This window comes from Marmota flaviventris, chromosome 1 (genome assembly GCF_047511675.1).
Source record: "Marmota flaviventris isolate mMarFla1 chromosome 1, mMarFla1.hap1, whole genome shotgun sequence".
Lineage (NCBI taxonomy): Eukaryota > Metazoa > Chordata > Mammalia > Rodentia > Sciuridae > Marmota > Marmota flaviventris.
In genome coordinates, this window is record NC_092498.1 from 173,828,641 (window position 1) to 173,841,097 (window position 12,457).

The following is a 12,457-nucleotide window of genomic DNA, read 5'->3' on the forward strand; positions in this document are numbered from 1 at the left end:
TGTGCTGCAGTTGTGTACAATGAATCAAAATGCATTTTGCTGTCATATATACCTAATTAATATAAAAATTAAAAAAAAAAACTATCAACGTCCTGAACTCATGTTTATATTATGTATTTTCATGTAATATGAGTGTGTGTTTATCATTTTCTCCATAAGTCAAATGGGTAAATCTTTTTTGAGCATTAAAATTTTAGGCCACAGGTCATCAGAAAATGGCTTGAATTTCTTGTAATTTAAAGAGAAAGGAAGAAACTTAATCTCTGTTTAGCAGAACCAAACTTGGGGCCACCTAGCCATTTCACAGTGATCTGGGTCTGAGTTTGTATCTTTCCAAGCATTCACTGCAGTAGTTTAAATTTCTCTGTTCTTTCAGTCTCCTGATGGCTCCTTGATTTGTGTTTTATTTCAAAAGATGGCAAAGACTTGCCAGGCATGGTGGTATATGCCTCAATCCCAGTGGCTGGGGAGGCTGAGGCAGGAGAATCGCAAGTTCAAAGCCAGCCTCAGCATTCTCTCTAAAATCTGGAACAAGACAGGGATGCCCTCTCTCACCACTTCTGTTCAACATAGTTCTCGAAACACTGGCCAGAGCAATTAGACAGACGAAAGAAATTAAAGGCATCAAAATAGGAAAAGAAGAACTTAAATTATCACTATTTGCAGATGACATGATTCTATACCTAGCAGACCCAAAAGGCTCTACAAAGAAACTATTAGAGCTAATAAATGAATTCAGCAAAGTGGCAGGATATAAAATCAACACGCATAAATCAAAGTCATTCCTGTATATCAGCGACAAATCCTCTGAAATGGAAATGAGGACAACCACTCCATTCACAATATCTTCAAAAAAAATAAAATACTTGGGAATCAACCTAACAAAAGAGGTGAAAGACTTATACAATGAAAACTACAGAACCCTAAAGAGAGAAATAGAAGAAGATCTTAGAAGATGGAAAAATATACCCTGTTCATGGATAGGCAGAACTAACATCATGAAAATGGCGATATTACCAAAAGTTCTCTATAGGTTTAATGCAATGCCAATCAAAATCCCAATGGCATTTCTTGTAGAAATAGAGAAAGCAATCATGAAATTCCTATGGAAAAATAAACGACCCAGAATAGCAAAAACAACTCTAAGCAGGAAGTGTGAATCAGGCGGTATAGCAATACCAGACTTCAAACTATACTACAGAGCAATAGTAAGAAAAACAGCATGGTACTGGTACCAAAACAGGCGGGTGGACCAATGGTACAGAATAGAGGACACAGAAACCAATCCACAAAACTACAACTACCTTATATTTGATAAAGGGGCTAAAAGCATGCAATGGAGGAAGGATAGCATCTTCAACAAATGGTGCTGGGAAAACTGGAAATCCATATGCAACAAAATGAAACTGAATCCCTTTCTCTCACCATGCACAAAAGTTAATTCAAAATGGATCAAGGAACTTGATATCAAATCAGAGACACGCTGTCTGATAGAAGAAAAAGTTGGCTACGATCTACATACTGTGGGGTCGGGCTCCAAATTCCTCAATAGGACACCCATAGCACAAAAGTTAATAACTAGAATCAACAAATGGGACTTACTCAAACTAAAAAGTTTTTTCTCAGCAAAAGAAACAATAAGAGAGGTAAATAGAGAGCCTACATCCTGGGAACAAATCTTTACTCCTCACACTTCAGATAGAGCCCTAATATCCAGAGTATACAAAGAACTCAAAAAATTAGACAATAAGAGAACAAACAACCCAATCAACAAATGGGCCAAGGACCTGAACAGACACTTCTCAGAGGAGGACATACAATCAATCAACAAGTACATGAAAAAATGCTCACCATCTCTAGCAGTCAGAGAAATGCAAATCAAAACCACCCTAAGATACCATCTCACTCCAGTTAGATTGGCAGCCATTATGAAGTCAAACAACAACAAGTGCTGGCGAGGATGTGGGGAAAAGGGTACACTTGTACATTGCTGGTGGGACTGCAAATTGGTGCAGCCAATTTGGAAAGCAGTATGGAGATTTCTTGGAAAGCTGGGAATGGAGCCACCATTTGACCCAGCTATTCCCCTTCTCGGTCTATTCCCTAAAGACCTAAAAAGAGCATGCTACAGGGACACTGCTACATCGATGTTCATAGCAGCACAATTCACAATAGCAAGACTGTGGAACCAACCTAGATGCCCTTCAATAGATGAATGGATAAAAAAAATGTGGCATTTATACACAATGGAGTATTACTCTGCATTAAAAAATGACAAAATCATAGAATTTACAGGGAAATGGATGGCATTAGAGCAGATTATGCTAAGTGAAGCTAGCCAATCCCTAAAAAACAAATGCCAAATGTCTTCTTTGATATAAGGAGAGTAACTAAGAACAGAGTAGGGTCGAAGAGCATGAGAAGAAGATTAATATTAAACAGGGATGAGAGGTGGGAGGGAAAGGGAGAGAGAAGGGAAATTGCATGGAAGTGGAAGGAGACCCTCAGAGTTATACAAAAGTACATACAAGAGGAAGTGAGGGGAAAGGGAAAAATAATACAAGGGGGACAAATGAATGTCAGTAGAGGGGGCAGAGAGAGAAGAGGGGAGGGGAGGGGGGGTAGTAGAGGATAGGAAAGGCAGCAGAACACAACAGACACTAGTATGGCAGTATGTAAATCAATGGATGTGTAACTGATGTAATTCTGCAATCTGTATATGGGGTAAAAATGGGAGCTCATAACCCACTTGAATCAAAGTGTGAAATATGATATATCAAGAACTATGTAATGTTTTGAACAGCCAACAATAAAAAATTAAAAAAAAAAAAAAGCCAGCCTCAGCAACTTAGTGCAGCCCAAGCAACTCAGTGAGGGCCTGACTCTAAATAAAATACAAAAAAAAGGGCTGGGGATATGACTTGGTGATTAAGCACATCTGGGTTCAATCTCTGGTACCCAGAAATTAAAAAAAAATAGCAAAGACTTAATAAAGGTGTTTGTGGGGTCACTGTTTTAGGTATCCTTGCTTCAAGACACACAGAGCCCCCATTCACTTTATTCTTTCCAGAAATAAACTAGTAGTACTGGTAATGAACACTACTGTGCCAGGAACATACTCTTGAACTAGGCAGACTTAACCCTGTCTATATAGAAATCCCTGTCTGAAGGCTTGATCAGAATTAGGATGTAGTGTCATATGCATGTGTGGTATGGCTTAATATTATTAAAGTTCCAACATAGTTGAAAAATCAAGTTGGCTTAAGAGCCTGAATTCTGACATCATCCGATGCAAATCTTCCAGAAAATGAAACCAGCAGATCCTTGACTGGGTGTAGACGTCCCAGCTAGCTGCTCACAGGTCACCACCAATCATGATCTGGAAAATACAGTTCACTTTTTCAGTATGGTTACCTGCTGCCTCCTGCATAATTTTTAAATCTGTTCTTTACTTTTTTTTTCATCACTCTCCTTATCTCCTCCTGTGTATGCCTTGTCTCTAGCTGTTCTCTTCTGGAACTTTTGCCTGTGTCTTCTTCTTTGTCTTAAAACATCCCAGTAGCATCCTGGAAGGATCTGCTGGATCATTCTGTTAGATTACTTTTCTGCTGAGCTGTCTGTGTCCTGTTTCCTTACTTAATTCATCATGACTTTTTCTTGGGCTTTGTGTGGGGTGTGTGTGGGAGACATAAAAGTTTTCTAAAGAAAATGAAAATGTAGTGCTTTCTCAATCTGCAGAGAACACTGTTGGTTTTTCCAGTATGGCACTGAGAGCTGACTTAAGAATACAACCACAGTCATGTACTATAGCACAAGCGTGAATCCCACTGAGCTGGGAGGTTGAAGCATGAGAATTGCAAGTTCAAAGCTAGCCTCAGCAATTTAGTGAGACCTTACCCCACAGAAAAATATGGAAAGAACTGGGGATGTGGCTCAGTAGTTAGGCACCCCTGGGTTCAATTCCTGGTACCACACAAAAAAAAAAGCCCACAAAAATCCAGAAAACAAACAAACAAAAAAAATCTCATAGCCATGATAGTAGATAATTGAAAATTTGCCTTTAAGAGAATATCCCTTTTTGCCCAGCACCTGTTTAATTCGGTGGTTACTAAATGTCTGTCTGTGTTGAGCATGGCCTTTTGTGATACATTTACTCAACTTTGGTATTCAAAGAAAAAGTAAACCTTGTCTCATTTTAGCCTTTCTGAACATCGACTGCGCCTTCCTAAGTTATGGTGTCTTTACGCCAAATAGGCACTGAATATATATTCTTGCCGAGTAGAAAGACGCAAATTTTGGAAATTGTAAAATTTGAAAATCCTTTGCCTGTAAAATGAACAGTATCATGGCACCTACTTCACTAAGATTTTTATTTTGTGGATTGGAGTTTGTACTGGGGATTGAATCTGAGCTATATCCTCAGCCCTTTTTTAATATTTGAAAAAAAAAAATTGAAATAGTGATCTTGCTTCATTGCCCTGGCTGGTCTCAAACTTATGGTCTTCCTGCCTCAGCTTGGACTTATGGACATGTGGCCCTGCTCCTTGCTGCACTGACTGTTAATAAATATTAATACAATACCAACAGGAAGGAAGGGAGGGAGGGAGGGAGGGAGGGATATAGATATATAGACATGTCGGTATATAAGCATATGATATTATTTTAGTCAGCTTTTTTGCTGCTGTGACTAAAGGACCTGACCAGCAAAATTATAGAGGAGGAAGAGTTTATTTGAGGACTCATAGTTTCAGAGGTCTAAGTCCATACAAGACTGTTTCCATTCCTTGGGGCTCAAGTTGAGGCTGAACATCATGGTAAGGGTAGGTAGCAGAGGGAAGCAGCTTATATCACGGTGATCAGGAAGCAAAGAGAGACTCCACTTTCCAGATACCAATATATAGACCAAAGTCATTCCCTGATTCCCACCTCCTCCACCCATACCCCACCACTTCAGTTACCATTCAGTTAATCCCCATCAGGGGATTAAATCACTGATTGGCTTAAGACTCTTACAACCCAATCATTTCTCCTCTGAACCTTCTTGCATTAAGTTTTGGGGGGACACCTCACATCCAAACCATAACAGATATACGTATGTATATATATGCACATAAATACACACACAGTGTATATATATGCACATATCATTTGCTTATATATCTGTATATTTATGGACTCTAAATTTCAGATTGGTTGCTTTGTATTCATTCAACTTGGCATGGATGGTTACTCCATTAGAAACTAGATAGAAACTAGATAGATAGACAGATATAAATACATAGATCTAAATATTGACATGCAGATATGGATATAGATATATATGATACACAAGACTCTATTGGCAATCGATAGATACATAGATGTATACATATATACATGTATATCATATGCTTATATATCTATATATCTGTCAGTTGCCAAAAGTGTCCTTTTACATATAAGGGGGAAGTTGTACTCACACAAGGAAAGAGATGGGCTTTTGTGTGACTCTGCAAATGTCCCACCAGCCCCTCACCCTGGAGCACTGGCAGCACTGCCCATTCAGCCTCCTTCCCAGTTCTTGGTGGCACTGCCCTTGGGAGGGCATTCCCTCTATCTGTATTTTAGTCCACGCTTCCTGTTCAGCAAGGAGATGTCAATGTGATTTGATGTTCCCCTATGAAAGGCTCATTTCTAGCTATCAGCTTATGCTGTGGGAGACTCTAGTTTTTCCATCACCTTGATCTGGCTAGAGAAATGCCCAGAAGGTTTTCCGGTCCAGCTGTTCCGGCAGGCCTAAGGGGACGATCCTTGCAGGCCTGTGGTCCTCACTAATGACTTGGAGAATGTTGGCAGAACTGGTCTCATGGCTGAGCCCTGCTGTGCACAGCCTGACGGTGGCTTTTCAGTTGAGCTGCCTGTAGCTGGTGTCTGTGGACAAGGAGACGCACCTCTCACGGAATGCTGCATGATCCAGCCGTCTTTCCTCGGCAGAGAGGTTCTGGTTAGGATAGATTCACTGACCTTAAACTGTAGCGTGTTCTTAAAGAAACAAGGACCCAAATCATCTATTCCCGGACATTTTTCAAAAATAGTGACTTAAGACTTTAAATAGCACTTCCCACTAAAAGGAACCAGGACTCCCTCGGATGGCTAATACTAGGTCTGGGGCAGGGAAAATACAAATTGAGTCCAGCACATCTGTGCCTGATGGTAACCAGATGCTAAAATTAAAAAATAAAATGATAGGAACATTATAGAAATACAGAGGAATCTTTTTAAAGACTTTCCTCCTGGGCAAGTCTGGGGCAGTTTGAGCATCCGTGTTAATAATGGATATAATAGTGGCTTGAATAAAATAGAAACAAAAGGCAGTGAGTCCATATAGACATAAATAAATGAATAAATAAACTGTGGAGAAGGGAAAGCTTCTCCTTCTATGAAATGGCATTGATGAATAGGAAAGAAACAGTGGAGTTTAAAAATCACCACGGATGCTAAAACTAGTGGCTGAACATTGAAAGAGGATCAGGATGTTAGTGTCATCTGAAGAGTTTCCCTAAAAAGTCCTTTCTAATTTCAAAAGGAAAATTAATAGCTTTACAGTGGAGAAGGTTTGCCAAATGTTACCCTAACTGTGTGGTCAAGATAAACACCCTAAATTCTGGGATAAACCCTCACCATATGCCTCTGATAAATACAGCAAGAAGACACAATATTACTGCTGGGGTGACCTGCTCAAAAAGGTACCCCTGAATCTAATCATCAGAAACCATGAGATATGCACTACCCATTGCAAGAGTAAGGAAGGACATCGGCTGAGGCACTGTTCTAGATAAAAGCAGGATGTGGGAGAGGCCAGTATAAAGAAGGAGACCACCCAGTACAAAGTTTAACCCTCAGTTGGATCCTGGACCCAGAACCAAGCAATGACCTCTAATGAACTTCCTCTGGGCACCTACCAGAATTTGACAATGAACTGTGAATTAGATGATTGTATTACATCAACATGAAATCTGGTAATTTTAATAACTATACTACAGTTGTCTAAGAGAACATCATTATTCATAGAATTGACACACATATATTCATTGGTAATGGGATATAGCATTTCCCAAATGATTGAGGGGGAATAAGGAGTGAGAGTGTGTGTGTGTGTGCGTGCGCGTGCGTGTATGAGAGAGAGAGATGATGGTACCAAACATAAATAGTTGGCAATACTCAGCATGTGCTATATATGCACTAGTTAATAAAACTTTACTATTGTATTCGCCAGATCTTTTTTTCCATTTTGTTTAGCAGTTGTGTTATTTGAGAGTAATTATGACAGTGGCTTTTACTACTTAAGGTCTCTAACAGCCAGCCCAAACACCTACCAAAGATGACTTTGAAAAATATATTTCCTGCCTCGGTCTGGATTTCTCTTTATCGAGAGCAACCAAATAATGCCAAAGTCCGGTTCACTCAGCCAAATCTCATCTCCTTATTTACTTTCATATTTCTGAGATAGCTTCAAATGTTAACATAATTCAGCAGGCTACAACTTGAGAGAAACAGCAAGGAAAATTGATATTTCCGACCTGTGCTTCTGTTCTCTTGATGAGACATTTTATTATCCAGGTGGGTGGAGCCCTGACTCAAACACATTTTCCAAAAGTGCATTTCCTTACCTAGTTGTAAATGAAAATGCCCTTGAAGAGGTCTTAAAGTATTTTGTATCACACAGTATTCAGGTGATGCATTAAACAACGCCATCCCTGTTCGCGGGAGAAAGTATAAGAAAGCCATCTGTGAACCTACTTAATTTGAGGGCCTGAGTTTTAAAAGGAAAGTGAAGTGTAATTTTCTGAATATACTTGTGTGGAGTTTCTTTCTTGGGTGACTAGCATTGTACCTAAAGTAATTCACCCAGTATTATGCTGTTTTAATCTGTACCTCATCCAGTGGAATCCATCGAATGGATTCATGATGTCTAAAGCTGTCCAAACCTACACACAACACATTTGTAAGAAACTGCCAGAATAGGTGGGCACAGTCTTAAGAAAAAGAATTGGTCACATTGAAGATAACCCTGAGTAAAACACTAACCTTATCTACTGAGGTACCTAAATTTCCCTGGAAACAGACCAGATCTGGGCTACCTGATTTCACTCTTTAGGGGGGAAAATAATGATATTATGTTCCTAGCATCTTGGTTCATTCAGTCATCAGGACTCTATTACCCTTGGACCTGTGCCTCACCTAGTCACTCTGGGGCATATTTGCTTTCCTGGAATTTGTTGTCTAATGTCAAATCTCCAAATTCCCATCTAGGATGAGGTTGTTCAGCCAATTACAGAAGATGATATCATGTCATTTGGAAAAGTGATAAAATAGAGGTCATGAAAGATTTAACGAGATAGGAGATCTGCTTTTCTGTTAGGAATATGGTCATCCTGGAAGATTCAGTGGAAACCCATTCTTATTAGAAATTTCAAGATGTCTGCCATATAGTCACTATAACCAACAGCGGCCATGTTGGTGGCCTGTGGAACACTGATGAGATCCACCTGTGGTGCTGTTGTAGGGGACAGATGAGGCAGGGCACTGAAGATAGCAGGAAACAGTTTTATGTGGGTGCATCCAGGTTCAGAGGGCACAGCTTTTGCTGTAATCAATTAATCCCCTGAACCTCGAGTTCAGGTAGTTTCAGAACTTGATACCCAGCATATAAGGGCAGGGGCTCAGAAGTTCCCAGTCTGCAGAAGTTCACATAAAGCAGCTTTTTCTTTCACTGTTCTGGGCAAGTTAACCCTTCAAGGACAACTCCTGAGAAGGGGAGAGCTGCTTCTCCCCTCTCTTTCCTCCCCCTGCCAGCTGTTACCATGGAGCCTAATTGGTAACTTCTCTTATCTTAGAAATGTAGACATCTCTGTGAAGCCCAGCTCAAGGCCAAAGGCCTTGTTAAAGGATCTGCCTTTATTATTATTATTATTATTATTATTATTATTTATCATCATACTTTGCATTTGCAAACACACTTTTACAAACTACTATACTGGATAAATGTTTGTGTAAAACTTAGTAAGAGTGTGTTCAGCACCTGGAGTGCTGATTTCTTCCAGGCCAATAGCTAAGTAAAATAGAGAAACAGGAAAATAGGAAGTTTAACTACATTGAATGCTTTTGTAGAGACTCTTAGGCTGATAGTCCTAAGATCAATTATGGTGAAGATTTCTGGGAAAGCTCAATTAAGATTTTCTGTGAAAAAAAATTTTAAAAAATTTCTTGTAATTTAAAGAGAAAGGAAGAAACTTAATCTCTGTTTAGCAGAACCAAACTTAGGGCCACCTAGCCATTTCACAGTGATCTGGGCCTGAGTTTGTATCTTTCCAAGCATTCACTGCAGTAGTTTAAATTTCTCTGTTCTTTCAGTCTCCTGATGGCTCCTTGATTTGTGTTTTATTTCAAAAGATGGCAAAGACTTGCCAGGCATGGTGGTATATGCCTCAATCCCAGTGGCTGGGGAGGCTGAGACAGGAGAATCGCAAGTTCAAAGCCAGCCTCAGCAACTTAGTGCAGCCCAAGCAACTTAGTGAGGGCCTGACTCTAAATAAAATATAATTTTAAAAAGATTTTCTGTGAAGAAGGGGGTGCCACTACAGTGCTATATGTAACAGCAACATGTTGGAGCCTCACAACCACCCTACCAAGTGGAGATACTTGACCTTATATGGGATGAACCAGATACTGGCAAAATGGCTTTCCTAGGGCAAGCTAGACCTTTCATCAAATAGTTGGTCTCAGGGCAATGCTCTGTGATCCACTGTTGCACTTGAAACCTTTTTCAGTATCAAGGTATATTCAAGCATTCGACTTAGTGATATTAAGTGGATCCATTTGTGTTTTGCTTTTTGAATAAGCAGCAAAATATAAGAAGAGGTATTTTAAGGTCGGGATGAGAGCCCCTAGAATTTACATTGTATCTGATGTTTAATCTTAGGCAACAACTTACTGTCAGATTCCTGAAGCACTGTTTCCTCGCCTCTAGCTGAGTATAGTAGTGTCTGCCTTCCTAGGGTTGCTAAAAGAATTAAGTGAAATAATATATGGGGTAGCTTTTTGCAAACTATAAAATATAAAGCCTGTTGTTATCATTCCTGTCGTATTTCTTTGTGAATTTACTGGAATATGCCCTTTAGGTGATTTCTCAAAGCTACTGAAATATTCCTTCAAATTCCCATTTGTATATATGCAAGTTATTTATAAAAGGTGGCCCTATTTGAGTATGAAAATTTTAGCATGTGACTGAATCTCACAAACTTAGTTTTCTGCTTCAAGGTATTTAACTCCATTAAAAATTTGCGTCTGATTAGGGAGATTGACCATGACCTGGTTAGTAGGTAATGAGAAGGCATTGATATGATTTGTTTTGGAGCAGTGTGAATGCATTGTAGTTACATGAGAAGATGTGATGCATATGGAGGGGTAAAATCACACAGTGTCTGGTCTCTGCTCTCAAATACTTTAGCAAAGAAAAATATGAATAGATGGCAAAATCTTAATGGGGAATATAGGTCCATCACACTCTTCTCTACTTATGTGTAAGTTTGAAATTTTTTCCTAATATATTTTTTTAATTGTTGTTTTACAGATGCAGATTTTCTTTTACAATCCAGATGACTTTGACAGCTTTCAAACTGCAATTTCTGAGAACAGAATAATTGGAGCCATGGCCATATTTTTTCAAGTAAGTTAACAGTGGCTGAAGTACTTCAACCAAAGAGTTCTCTGAGTATTTTTTTTTAATTTGTCGAATTGTTCCATGTTTAATGAATGCATCTGTTTCCTAGTTCACACCTGTCTAAATGAAAGATATTTCATATTGTCTAATGTGTGATTTAAAATGTAAATAAGTATGTTTAGAAACATAATGAAAATTTTTGCATGAATTATTCTGATTTTATTGCTACTTGACTGGTGCACAGATTGAAGAACACATTTATCATCTAAGTTACTTCTCTGCTGAAGCCTTTTGAACAGGTTCCTCCAGCATATTAAAAGGCTGCTGTTAAAAAAAAAAAAAAAAAAAAAGTGGTTTTCTTGTGTTGTGAGCAACTTTAAAACTTGACATTACTTGCAACTAGATTAATAAATAGCATCAGTCACTTCTCTAAAGAGACCCCTTTTCTTTCCCTCCCAGAAATCACCATGGTAACCCAAGTTTTTGTTCAGACTCTTTCTGAGTTAGTACATTGGTGAACTCCCAGTCTTCCTTTCTCTTTTAATGTGCTTATGTTGATTAATGCTCATAGCTCATAAATCGATTATGCACATAGAAGCCAAATCTGACATCCTGCCATAGATGGTGATGCCCAGGTTTTTAATAAGTTAAATCTGATTAAGGGACTGTGGATCAGTGAGTGTCTTGACCATGTTCTGTTTTGAGACAGGATGCTTTTTTGTGTGTGTGGAAGGTAATTTCAGTAGTAGCCACATGATTTGTTCTTCCATCTTAAAATGTGCCTAAATTTTTAGAAATGCAGAGTTTTTCTTTTTCTTTCTTTCTTTCTTTTATTTTATTTTATTTTATTTTTATTTTAAAGCAGAGCTCGCTAAATTGCTTAGGGGCTGATTTCAAACTTGTGATCCATCTGCCTCAGCCTCTGGAGTCGCTGGGATTAGAGAGAAGTCCTGCACCCAAGCAGGTGTTTCTTTTACCAAGGGGGTCAGTGTTGGAAAACTGTGTCTTCCTGACAGTTCAAAGGGACATTCATTAAAGACTTCATGACTTTCTCCCACAGAGGTCTTTCAGGTCTGCCTTTTTGAGTAAGCCTTTCTTGAGATGGGGGCATTCTGGTATATTAATTTTACTGCCCTTTCTAATGGATGACACATAATTGACAAGTCTCTTTGTTGCTCACCTCTCCCTCCTAACTACTTCTCTCCCTTCCTTTGGAAGAAAACTCCAGTGGGAGATTTTATGCAAAAATGTGAGAAGTCTAGTATTGTGATGTCAGAAACGGTTGGTTCTGTTATGGCACCAAATTTTAGATGTTGGGTTCTGTTCTACTGGTGGGCTATGAAATCATTTCATTGACTCCTGACAAGCATTTTAAATATAATGAAATAGAGAACATAAAATGGGTAAAAAAAATAATTGGAAAATAGCAACATACATTTCACATAGTATGGGTAATTTTTTAAATTACTTTTTTAGTTGTTTAACATAGTAATGCATACCGGGTATATTCTGGGTCATGATATAATGTTTTATTTTTTAAAAAATAATAACAAGGTGTTTTATTTGCTGTGGGTCTTGGAAGTTTTGGAAGTTCTCTGTTTGTGCTGTATCTTGGGGTGATCTTCCCATTGTTCTTGAACGCATCTCTTTTCTCTTGACTTTCATGAACCGCCGTTGAGTATCATGTTGAAAGAGATTATTTTCATTGGGGTAGAAAGTATTTACTTCTGAATCCCACCTCTTTCACCTAACAGC

At 38.8% G+C, this 12,457-nt stretch overlaps 1 protein-coding gene across 1 annotated transcript in view; it reads left to right on the forward strand.

Annotated features, from left to right (window-relative positions):
• The window catches only part of Ptprg (protein tyrosine phosphatase receptor type G), a 708,866-nt gene that overhangs the window by 487,078 nt on the left and 209,331 nt on the right, over positions 1 to 12,457 (forward strand). The window contains exon 5 of the mRNA XM_071619197.1: positions 10,613 to 10,708. Within this exon, the coding sequence (XP_071475298.1) occupies positions 10,613 to 10,708 (96 nt within the window). The remainder of the gene's footprint in view (positions 1 to 10,612; positions 10,709 to 12,457) is intronic.